At 55.4% G+C, this 15,582-nt stretch overlaps 1 protein-coding gene across 2 annotated transcripts; it reads right to left on the bottom strand.

The window, feature by feature from the left end:
* LOC100523213 (immunoglobulin lambda-like polypeptide 5) lies at positions 6,388-15,363 on the bottom strand. Of its 2 annotated transcripts, none has more exons than XM_003132986.3 (3): positions 14,811-15,363; positions 7,896-8,014; positions 6,388-6,841 (listed from the first exon to the last, which is right to left on the bottom strand). In XM_003132986.3, the coding sequence occupies exons 1-3, from the start codon at positions 15,005-15,007 to the stop codon at positions 6,522-6,524; spliced, it is 636 nt and encodes a 211-aa protein (XP_003133034.2). In that variant the 5' UTR covers positions 15,008-15,363; the 3' UTR covers positions 6,388-6,521. The 2 variants fall into 2 exon arrangements, with proteins under 2 accessions (XP_003133034.2, XP_005670968.2); XM_005670911.3 differs by having other exon boundaries at positions 7,896-8,017.

A 15,582-nucleotide genomic window follows, 5' to 3' on the forward strand; every position in this document is an offset into this window, starting at 1 on the left:
CAGTCTAACTTAATCTACGTGAAGTCAAAAACAAGCATAGCTGGAAAATAGTTGGCTTAAGAGTCCACACAGAGGGAGTTCCCATTGTGGCGCAGTGGTTAACGAATTTGACTAGGAACCATGAGGTTGCGGGTTCAATCCCTGCCCTTGCTCAGTGGGTTAAGGATCTGGCGTTGCCGTGAGCTGTGGTGTAGGTTGCAGACGCGGCTCAGATCCTGAGTTGCTGTGGCTCTGGCATAGGTCGGTGGCTACAGCTCCGATTCAACCCCTAGCCTGGGAACCTCCATATGTCGCGGGAGCGGCCCTAGAAAAGGCAAAAAGGCAAAAAGGCAAAAAGGCAAAAAAAAAAAAAAAAAAAGACAGTGTCCACACAGAGGACAGTAAAGCTATATGGAAAAGTAAAGAAACGATGAATTTGAGGCTCTTGAGGTTCTGGTCACTTTCTGAGGTTAGATGGTACATGATGGAGGTTTTATTACAACACTTTTTCAAATTTACAGGTACATTTTATATATACTTTTCAGTTGTTGTCGTTTACAATTAAAATAAATGAAGTTCATCAAAATATCAGTGATGGCTCTTCTGGGTGAAGTTTGAGGAGTAAATTTTTTCTCTTGTTTTTCTGTTCTTTCCACATTATTTTGACTGAGCAGTTATTATTTTTAAGCTAAAGACCAAGACTAATAAATTGTGTATATATATTTTTAACCACTGCACCTGCAGCATATTGAAGTTTCCAGGCCAGAAGTCAATTTGGAGCTGCAGCTGCTGACCTACACCACAGCCACAGCAGATCTGAGCTGCGTCTGTCTGCAAGGCCACAACAAGGCCGGATCCTTAACTTCATGGACATTACCTTGTGTTCTTAACTGACGAGAGCCACAACAGCAACTTCTAGATCTGTTTTTATTTCTCCCTCTCAATGCTATCGCCTCAATCCATTTGTCTGCCCTTATGCCAATTCTACACTGTTTTGGTTTCCATAGCTTTTAGTAGGTTGTGAAATTGAGAACTGTGATTTTTATAATTAGGATCTACCCACCCAAACAGCTGTCCATTCATCCATTCACCCATCCAACTCTAACCTACCCATGAACATACCAATCCACCCACTCATCTACCCACCCGTCATTCACCCACCCACCCAGCCTCCCATCCATTGACCCACTCAGCCTCCCATTCATCCATCCATCCATCCACCCACCCTCCCATCCACACATCCATCCACCCACTCATCTCTTCTTTCCTTCCCTCATTCACACTGCCTGTTGAGATCCTTGAAGTTATCGTGCACTAGACTGGGGATGAGATGCAGAGTCTGCAGACCCAGAAGGGGGCCACATCTCTTGGGAGCAGCAGCTTTTCCTTTGTCAATGAGTCCTAGAAGGGAGGGGGTGAGATCCCTTGGGGTCAGGCCCTCCAGGACTCCAGGACCCAGGAGGGAGCTAGGGAGGCAGCCAGGGGGCAGCATCAGGTCCAGGCCGGGGCTGGGAGGGGGCTGGGAGAGACTAGGGCTCTGCTACCCCCACCTGTGAGCTGCACAAACATCCATCTGACTACAGCCCTGAAACTGCCCAGTCCAGCCTGGGCTGCACCTGGCCCTGTTTGTCATGCATCCCATGCTGCCTGAAAACGAGCTCAGTTTCTCTTCCCCTTGCTTTTCCCCTTGTCACCCGGAGTTCTGGTTTAGGTCAAAGTTAGGGTTAGTTTTAGCCTGGGGTTCCCAGGGGTGGCCAGCAGGGCCACCAGAGCTGGGGGAGGTGACCCACTCCATCCTCTTTCCACCTTGGGCCTCATTGCCCTCCAAGCCCTGGGCCACCCTGCCCCCCCCTTCATCCAGAAATCTGACAATCCTATAGGAGGGTCCGGCCCACAGGGTTCTCCAGGCAGCACTTCTGGAGCAGAGGGGAAGGCTGGGGCCCAGAGAGGGGGATCTTCTTGCCCAGGGCCACACAGCATGTCAGGCAGGCCTGGGCAAGAGCCCAGGAGGTGACATCAATGGTTGGGGTGAGTGAGGGTCACCATGGTCCAGGCACATCACAGACATCAGCCTTTTAATCCCCAAGCCCCCCCTCCCCAATGGGGAAGACTCATTATCAGCACCCCCCCCACACACAGATGAGATGAGGACACTGAGCCCACAGAGGGAAGCAAATGGCCCAAGGGCGAGGACTGAGAAGGGCTGTGGGTGTGGGGACCCTCCCTGTCCACCCTGGGCTCTGGGCTCCCATCACAGGCTTCCCAGGCCCTTTGCCCGGGCCCTCCCTCCTCCCAGCCATGGGGTGGCAGGTGGCCACCGGGTCCACCCTGGGCCTCCTTTCTGCTCCCTGGCAGGTCAGGGCTGGAGTGATGGAGGGAGGTTGCCACATGGGCTTGTCTGGCCCGGCCAGCTCTCTACAGGGTGCCCCAGTGTGGCCTCAGTGTCCAACCACTGGAGGGGGGCCTCAGGCTGGGAGGGGGCACTGGGAGGGTCTCTGCCTGGCTCTGCAGTATGTGCATCACTCAGGGCTTCAAGTTTCTCTGCCTCTGTGATGGGGCAACAACCCTGGCGTCAGTCTCACAGAATCTGTGAGCAGCTCAGTCGGGTACTACGTGTCCTATGTTCTGTAAACGGTTCAGGACAATGGGCCACTCAACGGTCTCTGGATGCAGTGGCCCTTTGGAATCGCAGATCTGGTCCAGGGCTGAGGCCTCCTGGGACTCAGGACACTCCAGCCCACGCGCTGGCCTCACCCAGTGCATCCACACCCTTTCCTGCCTCATCCTACCTGCAGACAGACCACGATCCTCCCTGGAGACCTCCCCACCCCAGGGTCCCTTCCAGCAACCACTGCACATCCCTCTCTGCCCAGTGTCCTGTCCACGTCCCAGTCTCCTTCCTCTCCAGGGCGGGCCCAGCCCTGGGCACCAAATATAAGGGATTCCTGGACGGCGAGCAGGGGGCAGGCCAGGTGGTGTGGGAGACAGGAGTATGGGGTCTCCGAGGTGGAGGGGTCAGCTGCTTCACTGTGTTCACCTGCTGATGGGGGGATGCTGACCCACCAAGAGGCCCTTTCTCTCTCCCCCTATGCCCTGAGGGTGCAGCTTCCAGGCCATGTTGGAGGTGACTGAAATTGCTGCTGCCCCGGAACCCCCTTTGGTGACCCCGCCAGGACCTCAGGATCCCCTTGTCTTTGTCTTTCTCTCAGGGGGTCTCATTTTGTGCCATGGCTTTTAGTCTGTGCTTGGACACGTCTCCCCAAATACCCAGGGTCCTGGCCATACCTCTGTGGTAGACTGGTGGGTACGTTCCAGGGCCGACTTTAGCTTTGAGTAAGCCAGTCCTAGCTTGCCTGGGATGTGAGAAGCCAAGACCCCACAGTGCCCAGGCCTCCAGGGGCCTCAGGGTGGCTGGACAGACTGTCAGCTGAGTGACTGAACAGTCTCTTGAAGGACAACTGTGCTTCTGGCCTCCTCAGTATTACCCCAGATGTGGGGCTCCCAGGGCAGGGATTGTGAAGCTCCCCATTTCTCTCCCCCTCCAATCTCCCCCCCGAAGAGTCCTAGGTGTGGGGGCAACAGGTGAGGTGTGACCCACAGTGTCCCATGTCCCATGTCCCATGTCCGGGCTCCTCTGGGCTCCAAGTGTCTGGCTGTGTCCACCGTCACCCGCAGCTCTGGGCCTGGGGCTTAGAAAGGTTCCTGGGGGCCTGAGGAAGGGGTATGATCTGCACAAACACAAGATTCTGGAGCAGAAGATGCCGCTTCTGACAGTTGAGTGACGTGAACTCTTCCCAGCTCAGGCCCGGGTGCAGGGGCTTGAGTGGCCTGGGTGCTAGGATACCGGTCCCTTCTCCAGCTGGACTGGTGGAAGCTTCTGGAACCAGAGACATCCCTCCCCCAGCCCGGGCAAATGGGAGGCACCTGCTGCTAGGGCTGGGCTGGTTGGGGTTTCCCGGCTATTTCGGGCATCAGGGCCTCTTTTTCGCCAGGCCAGCTGCACGGGGCTGAGGGTGTGGGGCCCTTGGGGAGCCCAGCAGTGCTGGCCTGAGGCCAGCTGGGCCCGAGCAGCCCAATGCTAACGGCGACAACAGTCAACCAAGTGACAAGCAAACATTCATTTTCCATCTGACCATTTGTCCTGTCTCTCCAGGGAGAAAGTTTCCATTATCACCAACCCAGAGGCATAGAGGGGACACAGGCCCCCAGCCACCAACCCAGAGTCAGGACTGTCTCAGCCCCTGGCCACCTCTGTGCTCAGCCGTCACCCCTGTGAGACCCGGCCAGTGTCCCCGGCCCTCACCCTGGTTTGTTTTCTCCAGGAGGGGGAGTTGTGGCCTCAGAGTCCACTAAGCAAAGCAGGGTGGGTACTGAGGGCCAGTTTCAAGGAGGAGAGAACTGAGGCTCTGACAGCAAGCTGGGGGTCAGGGGACCTGGCTGGGGTCACAGGCTGAGCTGCTGGCTGACCTGCCCCAGGTTCTATCCCTGGCTCCTCAGCCCTGTGTGACAGGTCATTCATTCGTTTACTCAATCTTTCATTCAGCAAACCCTCAGTGAGCCCTGCTGGGGGTGTGGTGCTGGGGGCAAGGACACAGGAACTCCTGCCCTAGAACAGCTCATGCAGTAGGGGAGCGGGGTGTGTGTGTGTGTGTCTGTGTGGAGATCGCCGCTGATCCCACCCCGTCCTCCAGCCCCCAGGTCAGTTTCCAGGCCAGGGAGCATCTCCCCACACACTCAGGACAAAATTTCATCCTCCTGCCCGGCCCCAAGTGACAGACGCCCCCAGTTGTCACTGGGCATCTCTCCACACACATCACAGTCCCTGTAGCAGCCTCGAAGTCCTTGTCAGGGCTGCCATTGCCCAATTCACAGAGGGGACAAGACCATGAGGGCTGCACCAAGCCTGCCTGCTCAGTTCAGAGCTGAACAGCCCCTGCAGGACTGGTGGCCTCAGGGCACTGGGTGGGGGAGTGTGCTCAGTGGGTGGGCCCCTTGTGGAATAGAGAGGAGTATCAGGTCAGGGGAGGGGGCTTGGCCTGGCCTTGTCCTGCCTGGTGTGCAACCCTAGGCAGCCCCTCCTTTCCAGGCCTCCCTCCTTCTGGAGGCCAATCTGGGGGAGGTGATTGAGTCAGCTGGGGGAGGGGGGGTTGGCTTCCTTGAAGGGGGGAGGCGGCTAGTCTCCACTGAGATAGAGGGGCCTGAGGCAGATGGGGATAGGATTGTCCTGCCAGCAAAGAGAACAGCAGGAGCAAAGCACAGAGGCATGAAGGCATGTGGCCTTTGGGGATGGAAGCCATTGGGTTGGAGTAGCAGGTGCTATGGGAGGTGGAGGCAGCAGAAGGTGAAGCTGGAGGTGGGACGGAAGAGATGCCAGAGGGATTTGGTGTTTGAACTTCATCCTCAGGATGCTGCTATTGGGCCAGGCAGGCTTGGTGCCAGACTGACCCTTCCGGTGGCCGGCACAGTGAGTCCCTGCCTCCCAGAACCAGGACCGAGGCAGGGTATCCAGGAAGAGGACACTGTTTTTCAGCCTCTACCTCCAGTCTCTGACCCCAATTTCTGACCCAGAGGAGGGGAAGGCCCCTGTCCCCCCCTGTCCCTTATCAGCCCCAACGACTCTGTCCCCTTTAGGCTATAGGTCCTGGGGAAGAAGACCTGGGTCCAGGTGGGCTCAGAGTTCCCCGGGTGGTTTGGTGACTGATAGGTGAGGCCTGGAGAACATGGAACCAGGGTGGAAGGGAGCAATGCCCCTGAGCAGAAGCTAAAATCAAATTCCTGGGAGTTTCCTGGTGGCCTAGTGGTTAAGGTTCTGGCGTTACTACTGCTGTGGCGTGGGTTCACTCCCTGGCCTGAAAACTTCCACATGCTGTGGGTGCAGCCAAATACAACAACAACATCAACAACACAAAGTCCCCTCCCTGTGAGCCAAGAAGGGGGTCACAGGAGGCCAGGGAGAAAGGAGGGGGAGCCTGGGCTGGGAGGGCCCCAGGAGTGGTCCAGCCCACGGACTGGGCAGGACATAGAGGGAGAGGAACTAGGAGAAATTTCCCATAATTTCAGTTATGCTCAGAGCCACACTGGAAAGAAAGGGAGCGGTGTGGAGGGTCCTAACCAGGGCAGGGAGGGAGGGCTCATCAGGAGGGCACCAGCCGTGGGCAGCTCCAGCTGGCAGTGGACACGGCCCTGTCTGGAGGAGGAGTGGGAGGAAGGGGAGGGCAGAGGGCCGATGTGTCCTGGCCAGTTTCCTGGAAGATACCCTCCGTCCTCCACCATTCCCTGGAGACCGTGAGCCTATCCCTTCGGGTTATTTTCCCAGGGGGTGCCTAGGATTCCCCACCCACCCCCAGAATCCTGGAGAGGTTGCAAATTAAATGTGAGATACAAGGCAGAAATGAGCTGAGAGCATGATTTCTGAATGACAAGGAGGACAGTTTATTGGGAGTTGACAGGTGCAGGAGGAAGGGCTGGACCAGGGTTGTTGAGGGGGAGACCCTCACGGGAGTCCTGTGGCTCCAGGCCCCTGAGGGTGGGGGCCCAGGGACCTAGGCGCACTCGGAGGGCATCACTGTCTTCTCCACTGTGTTCCCCTGGTGGGTGACCTGGCAGGTGAAGCCGCTGGAAGATTTCCAGTCACTGGCGGACAGGGCCAGGTAGCTGCTGGCCGCGTACTTGTTGTTGCTCTGTTTCGAGGGCTGGGAGGTATCCACGCCCTGGGTGATGGTGGTGCCGCCTGCCTTCCAGGTCACCGTCACGGCGCCCGGGTAGAAGTCACTTATTAGACACACCAGGGTGGCCTTGTTGGTGCTGAGCTCCTCAGGGGAGGGCGGGAAGAGCGTGACTGTGGGGGCGGCCTTGGGCTGACCTGTGTGGACAGAGGAGAGGGTGTGAGATCAGGGGGAGAGTCTGAGGGTGGCCTCCTCATCACAGCCTGTAACTGTCCCTAGGTGGCCCTGCTTTCCTTCTCTGTCTCCCTTTCACAAAGCCCCTGGACAACAGACATGGCCCAGAGGGCCTTCTGTGAACCTAGGCCCCCTCCTCAGCTCAGCTCTCCCAGCCAAAACCCCGGGGCTCCTCCAAGGCCCTGCCCATCTCCCATCCCTCCTGCCTGACCGCAGGGCCCCTGGCTTTGGCTGTCTCCTCGCAGCTGCTCCGAGGAGGACAGCTGCCCCCAGGAGGACAGCTGCCCTATGCAGCACCCGGATTTCTGGGGCAGCACGGAGCCCCCCTCATTCCCCCTAGCATCTTCTGAGTCTCTAGTGCACTTGGACAGCTGTGACCCCTGGGCCTCAGGGGGTCAGGGCTTGGGACAGGGGAGTTTCTGCCCCACAGAAAGTGCTTCTTTCTGATGACCGTCCTGGGAGCGCTGGGCTTCTGGTCCCCTCGCCCCATCTCACCCGGGTCTCTGTGTCCCTGGGTCCTCATGGCCCAGCAGGGGAATGAGAGCTTCAGCCCAGAATGAGCGGGACCCTACCCCCTGCCCTCCTCAGGCCTCCCTCCACTGCCCCTCTGCGTCCTGGAGGCTGGGGTCACCACCTCTGTTGTGTCCCCAACCTCCTGTGTGGCCCTCCTGGCCTGGGCAGTAAGTCCTCAGCCCAGACCCCTGGCTCAGGGCCCATCTCCGAGGCCACCCCAGGGGCCTGGTCAGAACCGGCCACTGGTCCCCATGCAGCATCTACCGCCCCCCCTGGCCAAACCCAGGTCCCCTGGATGGGCTGCAGCCAACAGTTGGACTCTGGAGGCAGTTGCTCCTGCTGTCAGGGCCCTTCCTGCTGGTCACCCCAAGACCAACTGCCTCCCCACGCCCCACAGAAAAAGGGGGCTGGGAGGGCAGTGCGGAAGCAGCCCCCAGAGAGAAAAGTGACTTTCCTGGGACAGCAGAGGGCAGGATGGCTAGGAAAAGCGTGAGAGCCACTTACCTAGGACGGTGAGCCGGGTCCCGCCGCCAAAAACAACCCACGGTGGCTGAGGCTCGGACCAAAACCTGGCAGGCCAGCACCTGGGGCCTGTGCCCCGGGGCGGGGGCCGGAGCAGGAACCTGCTGGGTGTGACAGGTACAGGGCTGCAGCAAGCAGGGCTGTGTCCTGGCGCTGCTTGGGCAGGCAGCTAGCTCTCCAGAGACCGGGGCATCCCTGGGGGGGCCCATGGTCTGGAGGGCACCACCCACACTTCGGCGTCACCCGGTGTGCCACCCCCCCACTCTGAGGCTGTCCTGGTCACCACTGAATCCTCAGTGCTAATGGAGATGCTGAGAGCCGCATGCCCTTAGGTGGTCATGTGGTGTGGCAGAATGAGTCCCAAGCTGCCTGACCTCTCCTGGCCTTATTTTAGGGCCTCTGAGTGTTCTTCCCCCACGATTTCCCTCAGTCCAGCCAGGCAGTTTCCTTCCTGGGCCTGTGGGCACTAGATTATTCCTGACCCCTGGTGCCTCCATGTGGAAACCCCCTACCCTATTGTCTCCACCAAGACAGTTCAGTTCCTCTCCTTTCATGAAGCCTTCTCTGTTCTCTCAGATCACTGTCTTTCTGTCCCTCTGTTTGTCCATCCATTCATCATCCATCCACCACCTGAAATGCATCCTCCACCTATCCATCCATCCATCATCCAAACACCATCCATCATCTATCAATTATCCATCCATCTGTCCAGCAATGGCTCCCAACCACCCATATGCCAGGCACCATTTCACATGTTGGGATATGGCGCAGAGAGCCCTCCCCCTCTCACCCCCATCTCCCTGAAACTTCTCAGGTCAAGGCCAACAGGGCCCACATTTGGGTCAAGTCTGAGGTCGCTCCCCAGTTGCTGTTGTACCTGATGGTTCTGCAGGATGCAACATGAAGTCAACCTCTCTTTCTAGTAACTTTCTTCCCCTTGATGCCCAAGACCTACCCCCTACTCCCCCTCCTTTGACTTTTTCTTTTTCCTGGCCCACAGACGACTCTTGACTCCCAGACTGCTTCTCTGGGTCTTCCTTCTTTGCCATCTTCCCGCAATGTGCCCATGTGGTGAGGCTCGATTTATTCCAGCTCCAAATCCTTTCCTCATCTCTACTGAAATTGCCCACTGACCATCTCCAGCTGGAAGCCCAACAGGAATCTCAAGCTCATCCCTTCCACATGAGACTGACTACATTTCCCCCAACCCAGTTCTTTTTTTTTTTTTTTTTTTTTTTTTTTTTTTAAGTTTTACAGCCTCACCTGCAGTATACAGAAATTCCTAGGCCAGGGATTGAACCCTCACCACAGCAGCAACCAGAGCTGCTGTAGTGACAATGCCAGATCCTTAAGCCACTGTGCCGCAAGAAAACACCTTAGTTGTATTAAAATTATAAGAATGGGGAGTTCCTGTTGAGGTGCAGTGGAAACAAATCCTACTTGTATCCATGAAGATACGGGTTGGATCCCTGGCCTTGCTCAGTGGGTTGGGGACCTAGCGTTGTCATGAGCTGCAATGTAAGTTTCAGACGCAGCTTGGATCCCGTGTTGCTGTGGCTGTGGTGTAGGCCAGCAGCTGTAGCTCTGATTCGACCCCTAGCCTGGGAATTTCCATATGCTGCAGATGAGGCCCTAAAAAGCAATAAATAAATAAATAAATAAATAAATAAAATTATAAGACTGTTATATACATAACACAATTAAGCAATCTAGAAGTGCACTTAAAAAGTGCAAAGAAAGGAGTTCGTGTTGTGGCGCAGTGGCAATGAACCCAACTGGTATCCATGAGGATTCGGGTTAGATCCCTGGCCTCACTCAGTGGGTTAAGGATCCAGTGTTGCCGTGAGCTGTGGTGTAGGTATAAGTCGCAGACCCACACTCAGTGGGCTAAGGATCCGTCATTGCTATGGCTGTGGCATAGGCCTAGCAGCTCCGATTTGGCTCCTAGCCTGAGAGCTTCCAGGAAAAATCTATGTACACCCAACAACCTGGATGAACCTCCAGAAAGTTATGCTGCATAAAGAAAGCCAGTCCCGGAAATTTACATACAGTATGATTCCATTTACAGAATGATCTCACATGACAAAATTAGAACAATTTTTTTTTTTTGGTCTTTTTTGCTATTTCTTTGGACCACTCCCACGGCATGTGGAGGTTCCCAGGCTAGGGGTCGAATCGGAGCTGTAGCCACCGGCCTACGCCAGAGCCACAGCAACGCAGGATCCGAGCCGCGTCTGCAACCTACACCACAGCTCACGGCAATGCCGGATCATTAACCCACTGAGCAAGGGCAGGGACCGAACCCGCAACCTCATGGTTCCTAGTCGGATTCGTTAACCACTGCGCCATGACGGGAACTCCAGAACAATTTTTTTTTAACAATCTCAAAAGGACAAAATTAGAACAATCTTGAAGGGACAAAATTAGTAGTTGCCAGGAGTTTCCCTTGTGGCTCAGTGGTTAACGAAATCAACTAGGACCCATGAGGTTGCAGGTTTGATCCCTGGCCTCGTTCAGTGGGTTAAGGATCCGGTGTTGCCATGAGCTGTGGTGTAGGTTGCAGATGTGGCTCAGATCCTGAGTTGCTGTGGCTCTGGCCTAGGCCAGCGGCTACAGCTCTAATTGAACCCCTAGCCTGGGAACCTCCATATGCCACGGTTGCGGCCCTAAAAAGACAAAAAAAAAAAAAAAATTATTAATTGCCTGAGAGTCAGCAGAGGCTGAGCGGGAGGGAAGAAGGCCTGGCTATAAAGGGATCTTTTGTGGCAATGGAAGTGTTCTTTACCTTGACATCATCCATGTCAATATCTTGGTTCTGAATTTCTATTTTATAAGACATTACCTATGGGGGAAACCAGGTGAAGGTGTGATGGGATCCCTCTGTATTATTTCTCATTTTTTGGTCTTTTTAGGGCTGCATCCATGGCATGTGGAAGTTCCCAGGCTAGGGGGTCAAATCAGAGCTTTAGCCGCCAGCCCACGCCACAGCCACAGCAACATGGAATCCAAGCCGCATCTTCGACTTACACCACAGCTCACGGCAACACTGGATCTTAGCCCACTGAGCGAGGCCAGGGATCGAACCTGCATCCTCATGGATACTAGTCAGATTCGTTTCTGCTGAGCCACGATGGGAACTCCCAATTTCTTACAACTACATGAGAATCTACAATTATCCCCAAATTAAAAGTTTAATTTAAAAAAAAGTTACGTATTGCATGATTCCACTTATATGACATTCTGGAAAAGGCAAAACTATAGGATCAGAAAGAAACCAGGGGTTTCCATGGCTGGGGCAGAAGAAGGAATCGGCTGTACAAGGGGTCCGGGGAAGTTTTGGGTGGTTCTGTATCTTGATTGTAGTGGGGGTTACACAGCTTTATAATGTTATTAAAATTTATACATCTGCTATACCAAAAAGGATGAATTTTCCTCTGTAAACTGAAATAAAATAAAAATAGTGTGATAGTATGATATATTGCAGCCTGTTTGTAAAAAACCTTCATTATGTCATTACTGTTGTCAAAAAAAAAAAAAATCGTATCAAATGACTGTATCATGTCCCTACCATGAACACACTGTGGTTTATCTATCTTCCCTTATCACTGGACACTTAGGTTGCTTCTACTTTTTCCCCAGCAACACACAGAATTTAGCAGAAGTTCTGATTATATCATTAAGGTAAATTTCTAGAAGTGGAATTGCTTGATCTGAAGGAATGTACATTTTTACAAATCTTGGCACATCGTGTTGTTTGTTCCAGAAATTAGGTCTTCCGCTGACAATCCATGACAATGCCTGTCCCTCTCTGTCTGCCCTCTGGTGCCCCCACTTTAACTTTTTTTTCTTTTTAGGGCCCCACCCTTGGCATATGGACGTTCCCAATCTGGGGGTCGAATCAGAATGTAGCCATCAGCCTACACCATAGCCACAGCAACGCCAGATCTGAGCCTCATCTGCGACCTACAGCACAGCTCATGGCAACGCTGGATCCCTAACCCACTAAGTGAGGCTGGGGATCGAACCCGCATCCTTATGGATATTAGGTTCATTAATGCTGAGTCACAATGGGAACTCCAGATGCCACCATTTTAAACTCACTTGCCAATTCCATAGGCCCTCTTGTTACCTGGTTACCCATTGCCTTTCCACTGCCCCTTCTCCATCCTCTAATCTGGCCTCATACTGGTCTCTGCCCTGGAGCCATTTTTCCAAAACATGAACCCAGCTATGACGGTCCCCCACTTAAATCCCTCTGTGACCCCTCCTGGACCCCAGATAAAGGGCGGGATGTGTAAGACCCTGGAGATCTGCACTCTGCTCTCCCCAACTCAAAAAGCTTCCTGCTGGCTGTTTCCTTTGCCTAGAGTGCCCCCAAAACAGGTCAGCAACTGTATCTGTAAGAGAAGCTTGGCATCTCCCCTCCCATCTTATTGCTCCGTGACTCCATTTATATGATATTCTGGGAAAGGCCAAACTATAGCATCAGATAGGATCGAAACTATAGGCTCCGAAAATGGTCCATGGGTCTGCCCCCGCCTGGACATGATCAGGTTCAGGCTCACTCTCTCTGCGACCCTGAGTGGCCTGTCCAGTGAGTGGACTCCTCAGGGGAGACCAACTCCTTGCAGACCCCCCTCCTCTTGGAGCATCTTGTTAAAATAATGGCACACTGGGAGTTCCCATGGTGGCTCAGTGGTTAACGAACCCGACGAGGTTGCAGGTTTGATCCCTGGCCTTGCTCAGTGGGTTAAGGATCTGGCTTTCTTGAGCTGTGGTGTAGGTCACAGACGTGGCTCAGATCCCACATTGCTGTGGCTCTGGTGTGGGACCCTTAGCCTGGGAACCTCCATATGCCGCAGGTGTGGCCCTCAAAAGACGAAAGACAAGGAGTTCCCGTCGTGGCGCAGTGGTTAACGAATCCAACTAGGAACCAGGAGGTTGCGGGTTCAGTCCCTGCCCTTGCTCAGTGGGTTAACGATCCGGTGTTGCTGTGAGCTGTGGTGTAGGTTGCAGACGCAGCTTGGATCCCGCGTTGCTGTGGCTCTGGCGTAGGCCGGTGGCTACAGCTCCGATTCGACCCCTAGCCTGGGAACCTCCATATGCCGCAGAAGCGGCCCAAGAAATAGCAACAACAACAACAACAAAGACAAAAAGACAAAAAAAAAAGACAAAAAAAAATTTTTTTTTTAATTAAAAAAAAAGACGAAAGACAAAATAAATAAATTAATAAATTAAATAATGGCACATTGTTCTCTCAACTGTCCAGCAAAAAAGCCGAGGAAGCACCCTGGCTCCTCCCTCTCCTGCTTCTCTTGATTCTGTCCACCTCTCTGTCCACTCTGCCTGGACACCCCATCCCTGCCCCGAAGCCTCTCTAGTTCTGATTTCCCAGCTCTTCCCTCCCACCCAACTCTGGTCACGTTTCCTTGCAAACACTTCCCCCCAACCCCAGGGAGGTAAGGTCTGTCCTCCTGGCACGGGTCCTCCAGGTCTGGGCCTGGTTGCCTCTCCAGTCTTCTCTCAGAGCCCATCCCACCCCCTGCTCCAGTCTTGCGGACCCTGGAGTGTTCTGCACTTGCGCTGCCTGGCCCGGGTGGATCCACGACCTGTGCTCCACCCTGGGGGCCTCCTCTGCTCTGCACGAGTCGCTATCCTGCAGGCATCACTCTGGGTGTGGTGGTTGTCACCCAGCCCCCCTCACCCTGGATCTGGAGTTGGGGCCAGATCTCATTCCCTGGGAGCCCAGCCCCAGCACGAGGCCTGACACTGATGGAGGGCCGTTGCTCCTCATGTCCCCTGATCCTGTCCTTGCCCTGCAGTCCCTGCCAGATGCTGCCAGGGAGCCATTGCTCATCCTGTCCCAGCCCTTCACCCTGGCGACCCCAGCTACAAGGCCCTTGCCCAGCGGGGATCTCTCACCTTGCAGAGGGGGCACCTGAGGCCCAGAGAGGCAGATTCATCAGCCTAGTTCTTATGGGACAGGTGGGGGACAGCTGGAGGCCATTGAGCTTGTGTATTGGAGTCAGCACCAGGTGCTGTGTGACCTTGGGCAGGTGGCCTCAGCTATCTGGGCCTCTAGCCATATGTGTCAAGTTGGGGGAGATGGTGGGATCTGCCTGTGGGTCTACTGAGAGGGAGGATCAGCCCCCGAAATGGTCAGTGCCTACCACGAATGTGCTGCTGTGTCCCTGGTTGTCACCAGTGGTCCCAGATGTTCAGCACTTTGTTGGAGGACCTCCCACCACATAGAGAGGAGGGGACTTGGGTCACATAACAAGGGGGGGCACACTGTGGCTCCCACAGACCCTTGCCCTTAGAGGTGCCTGCACCCTGAGGAGGTCAGGCTCCTAGGGGTCAGTCACTGGAGGCAGCTCTGACTGATGGTCCTTGGCTGGGAGACCTGGGGGCCAAAGGACATCAGGGACACCAGGGAAGGTTTCCCCACCACACAGCATCAGCCAGAGCCTGTGCCCCGGCGCTTCAGGGAACAGAGCCTGCTCAGCGAGGGAAGTGGGGGGAAGTGGTTCATCAGCTAAGAGGAGGCCGGGGACCGCAGAGGACAGCAGCCTCCTCCCCTGTCTCCCTGTCCTGCTCTCCCCCAAGGACCAGGGCGAGGCAGGCAAGGCGCTACCCTTGGGGAAAGATGTAAGGGACACCAAAAACTCAGTCACTGAGATAAAAAAAATTTAACCAATATAAAAAGATAAAGCTTAACATAAATAAATCAACATTAGACAAAATGTCAACATTTCAAACAGAGCCACCAAGGTCTGCCCAGGACACCCCCCCACTGATTCCCCCTGTCCCCTGGCCTGTCACAGCCGCCCTCTCTCCCCACTGCCTGTTCTGGCTGCAGGGACCCTCACATCGCCCATGAATCCCTTGGCGCCTTACCGGTCCCACAGGCGCCAAGGGCTGCTTCTGGCTGGTGCTTCCGTGCCTGGGGCTCTGCTCTGTGGTGCTGTTGTCGGGGGCAGCAGGCCATGAGCGCCCATGGCCAGGCCCAGCAGGATGAGAGGCCAGTGCTGCCCAGGGCCAGGGCTCTGCCGCCGGAGGTCCTCATGGCCCACCTGGCCTGACCTGGGCCTCATTTGCCCTCAGGGTCAAAGGCACCTCCAGCTGACTGCTGAGTAGGCTCCCTGGAGGGGGTCAGCAGCGGTCCCTCTTGCTCGCAGAGGCCGTCCCACTGTGTCCTGGCCCGAGTGGCCCCGTCCTCTGCCTGGGCCTTCTCTGTCCCAACTCCAGCTCTGGGCCCCCTCCAGGGCCCATGACTGTTACTCCCCGGGGGAGCTCTCCCAGAGGGACATCAGCCAACGGCCCTGCTGTGGTCAGGATCCAGGGTTCAACCGCCTCTCACCACAGCCCCAGCTGGTCCCACTCTGGGGACCCTGGGTGGGGCACACGTGTTTCTGCCCCAGGCTGTGGTGCATCTCCCTGGGCCTGGAGGGACTGTGGAGGGCAGGTGAGGCCCCAGTTCATTGGGGTTGGGGGTGGGGCTGGGGCTTCTCTTCCAACCAGCCCTGGGAGGGGGCGGGGAGAAGGGAGGAAACAGGTGCAGCTTTAGCAAGAAGCCAGTGTTCAAGTTGGGGAATCGTGACTGACTTGGAAAAGTGGTATGTTGGAGTTTCCATTGTGGTTGGGAAACTGACTAGTATCCATGAGGATG

This window comes from Sus scrofa, chromosome 14, assembly GCF_000003025.6.
Source record: "Sus scrofa isolate TJ Tabasco breed Duroc chromosome 14, Sscrofa11.1, whole genome shotgun sequence".
NCBI lineage: Eukaryota > Metazoa > Chordata > Mammalia > Artiodactyla > Suidae > Sus > Sus scrofa.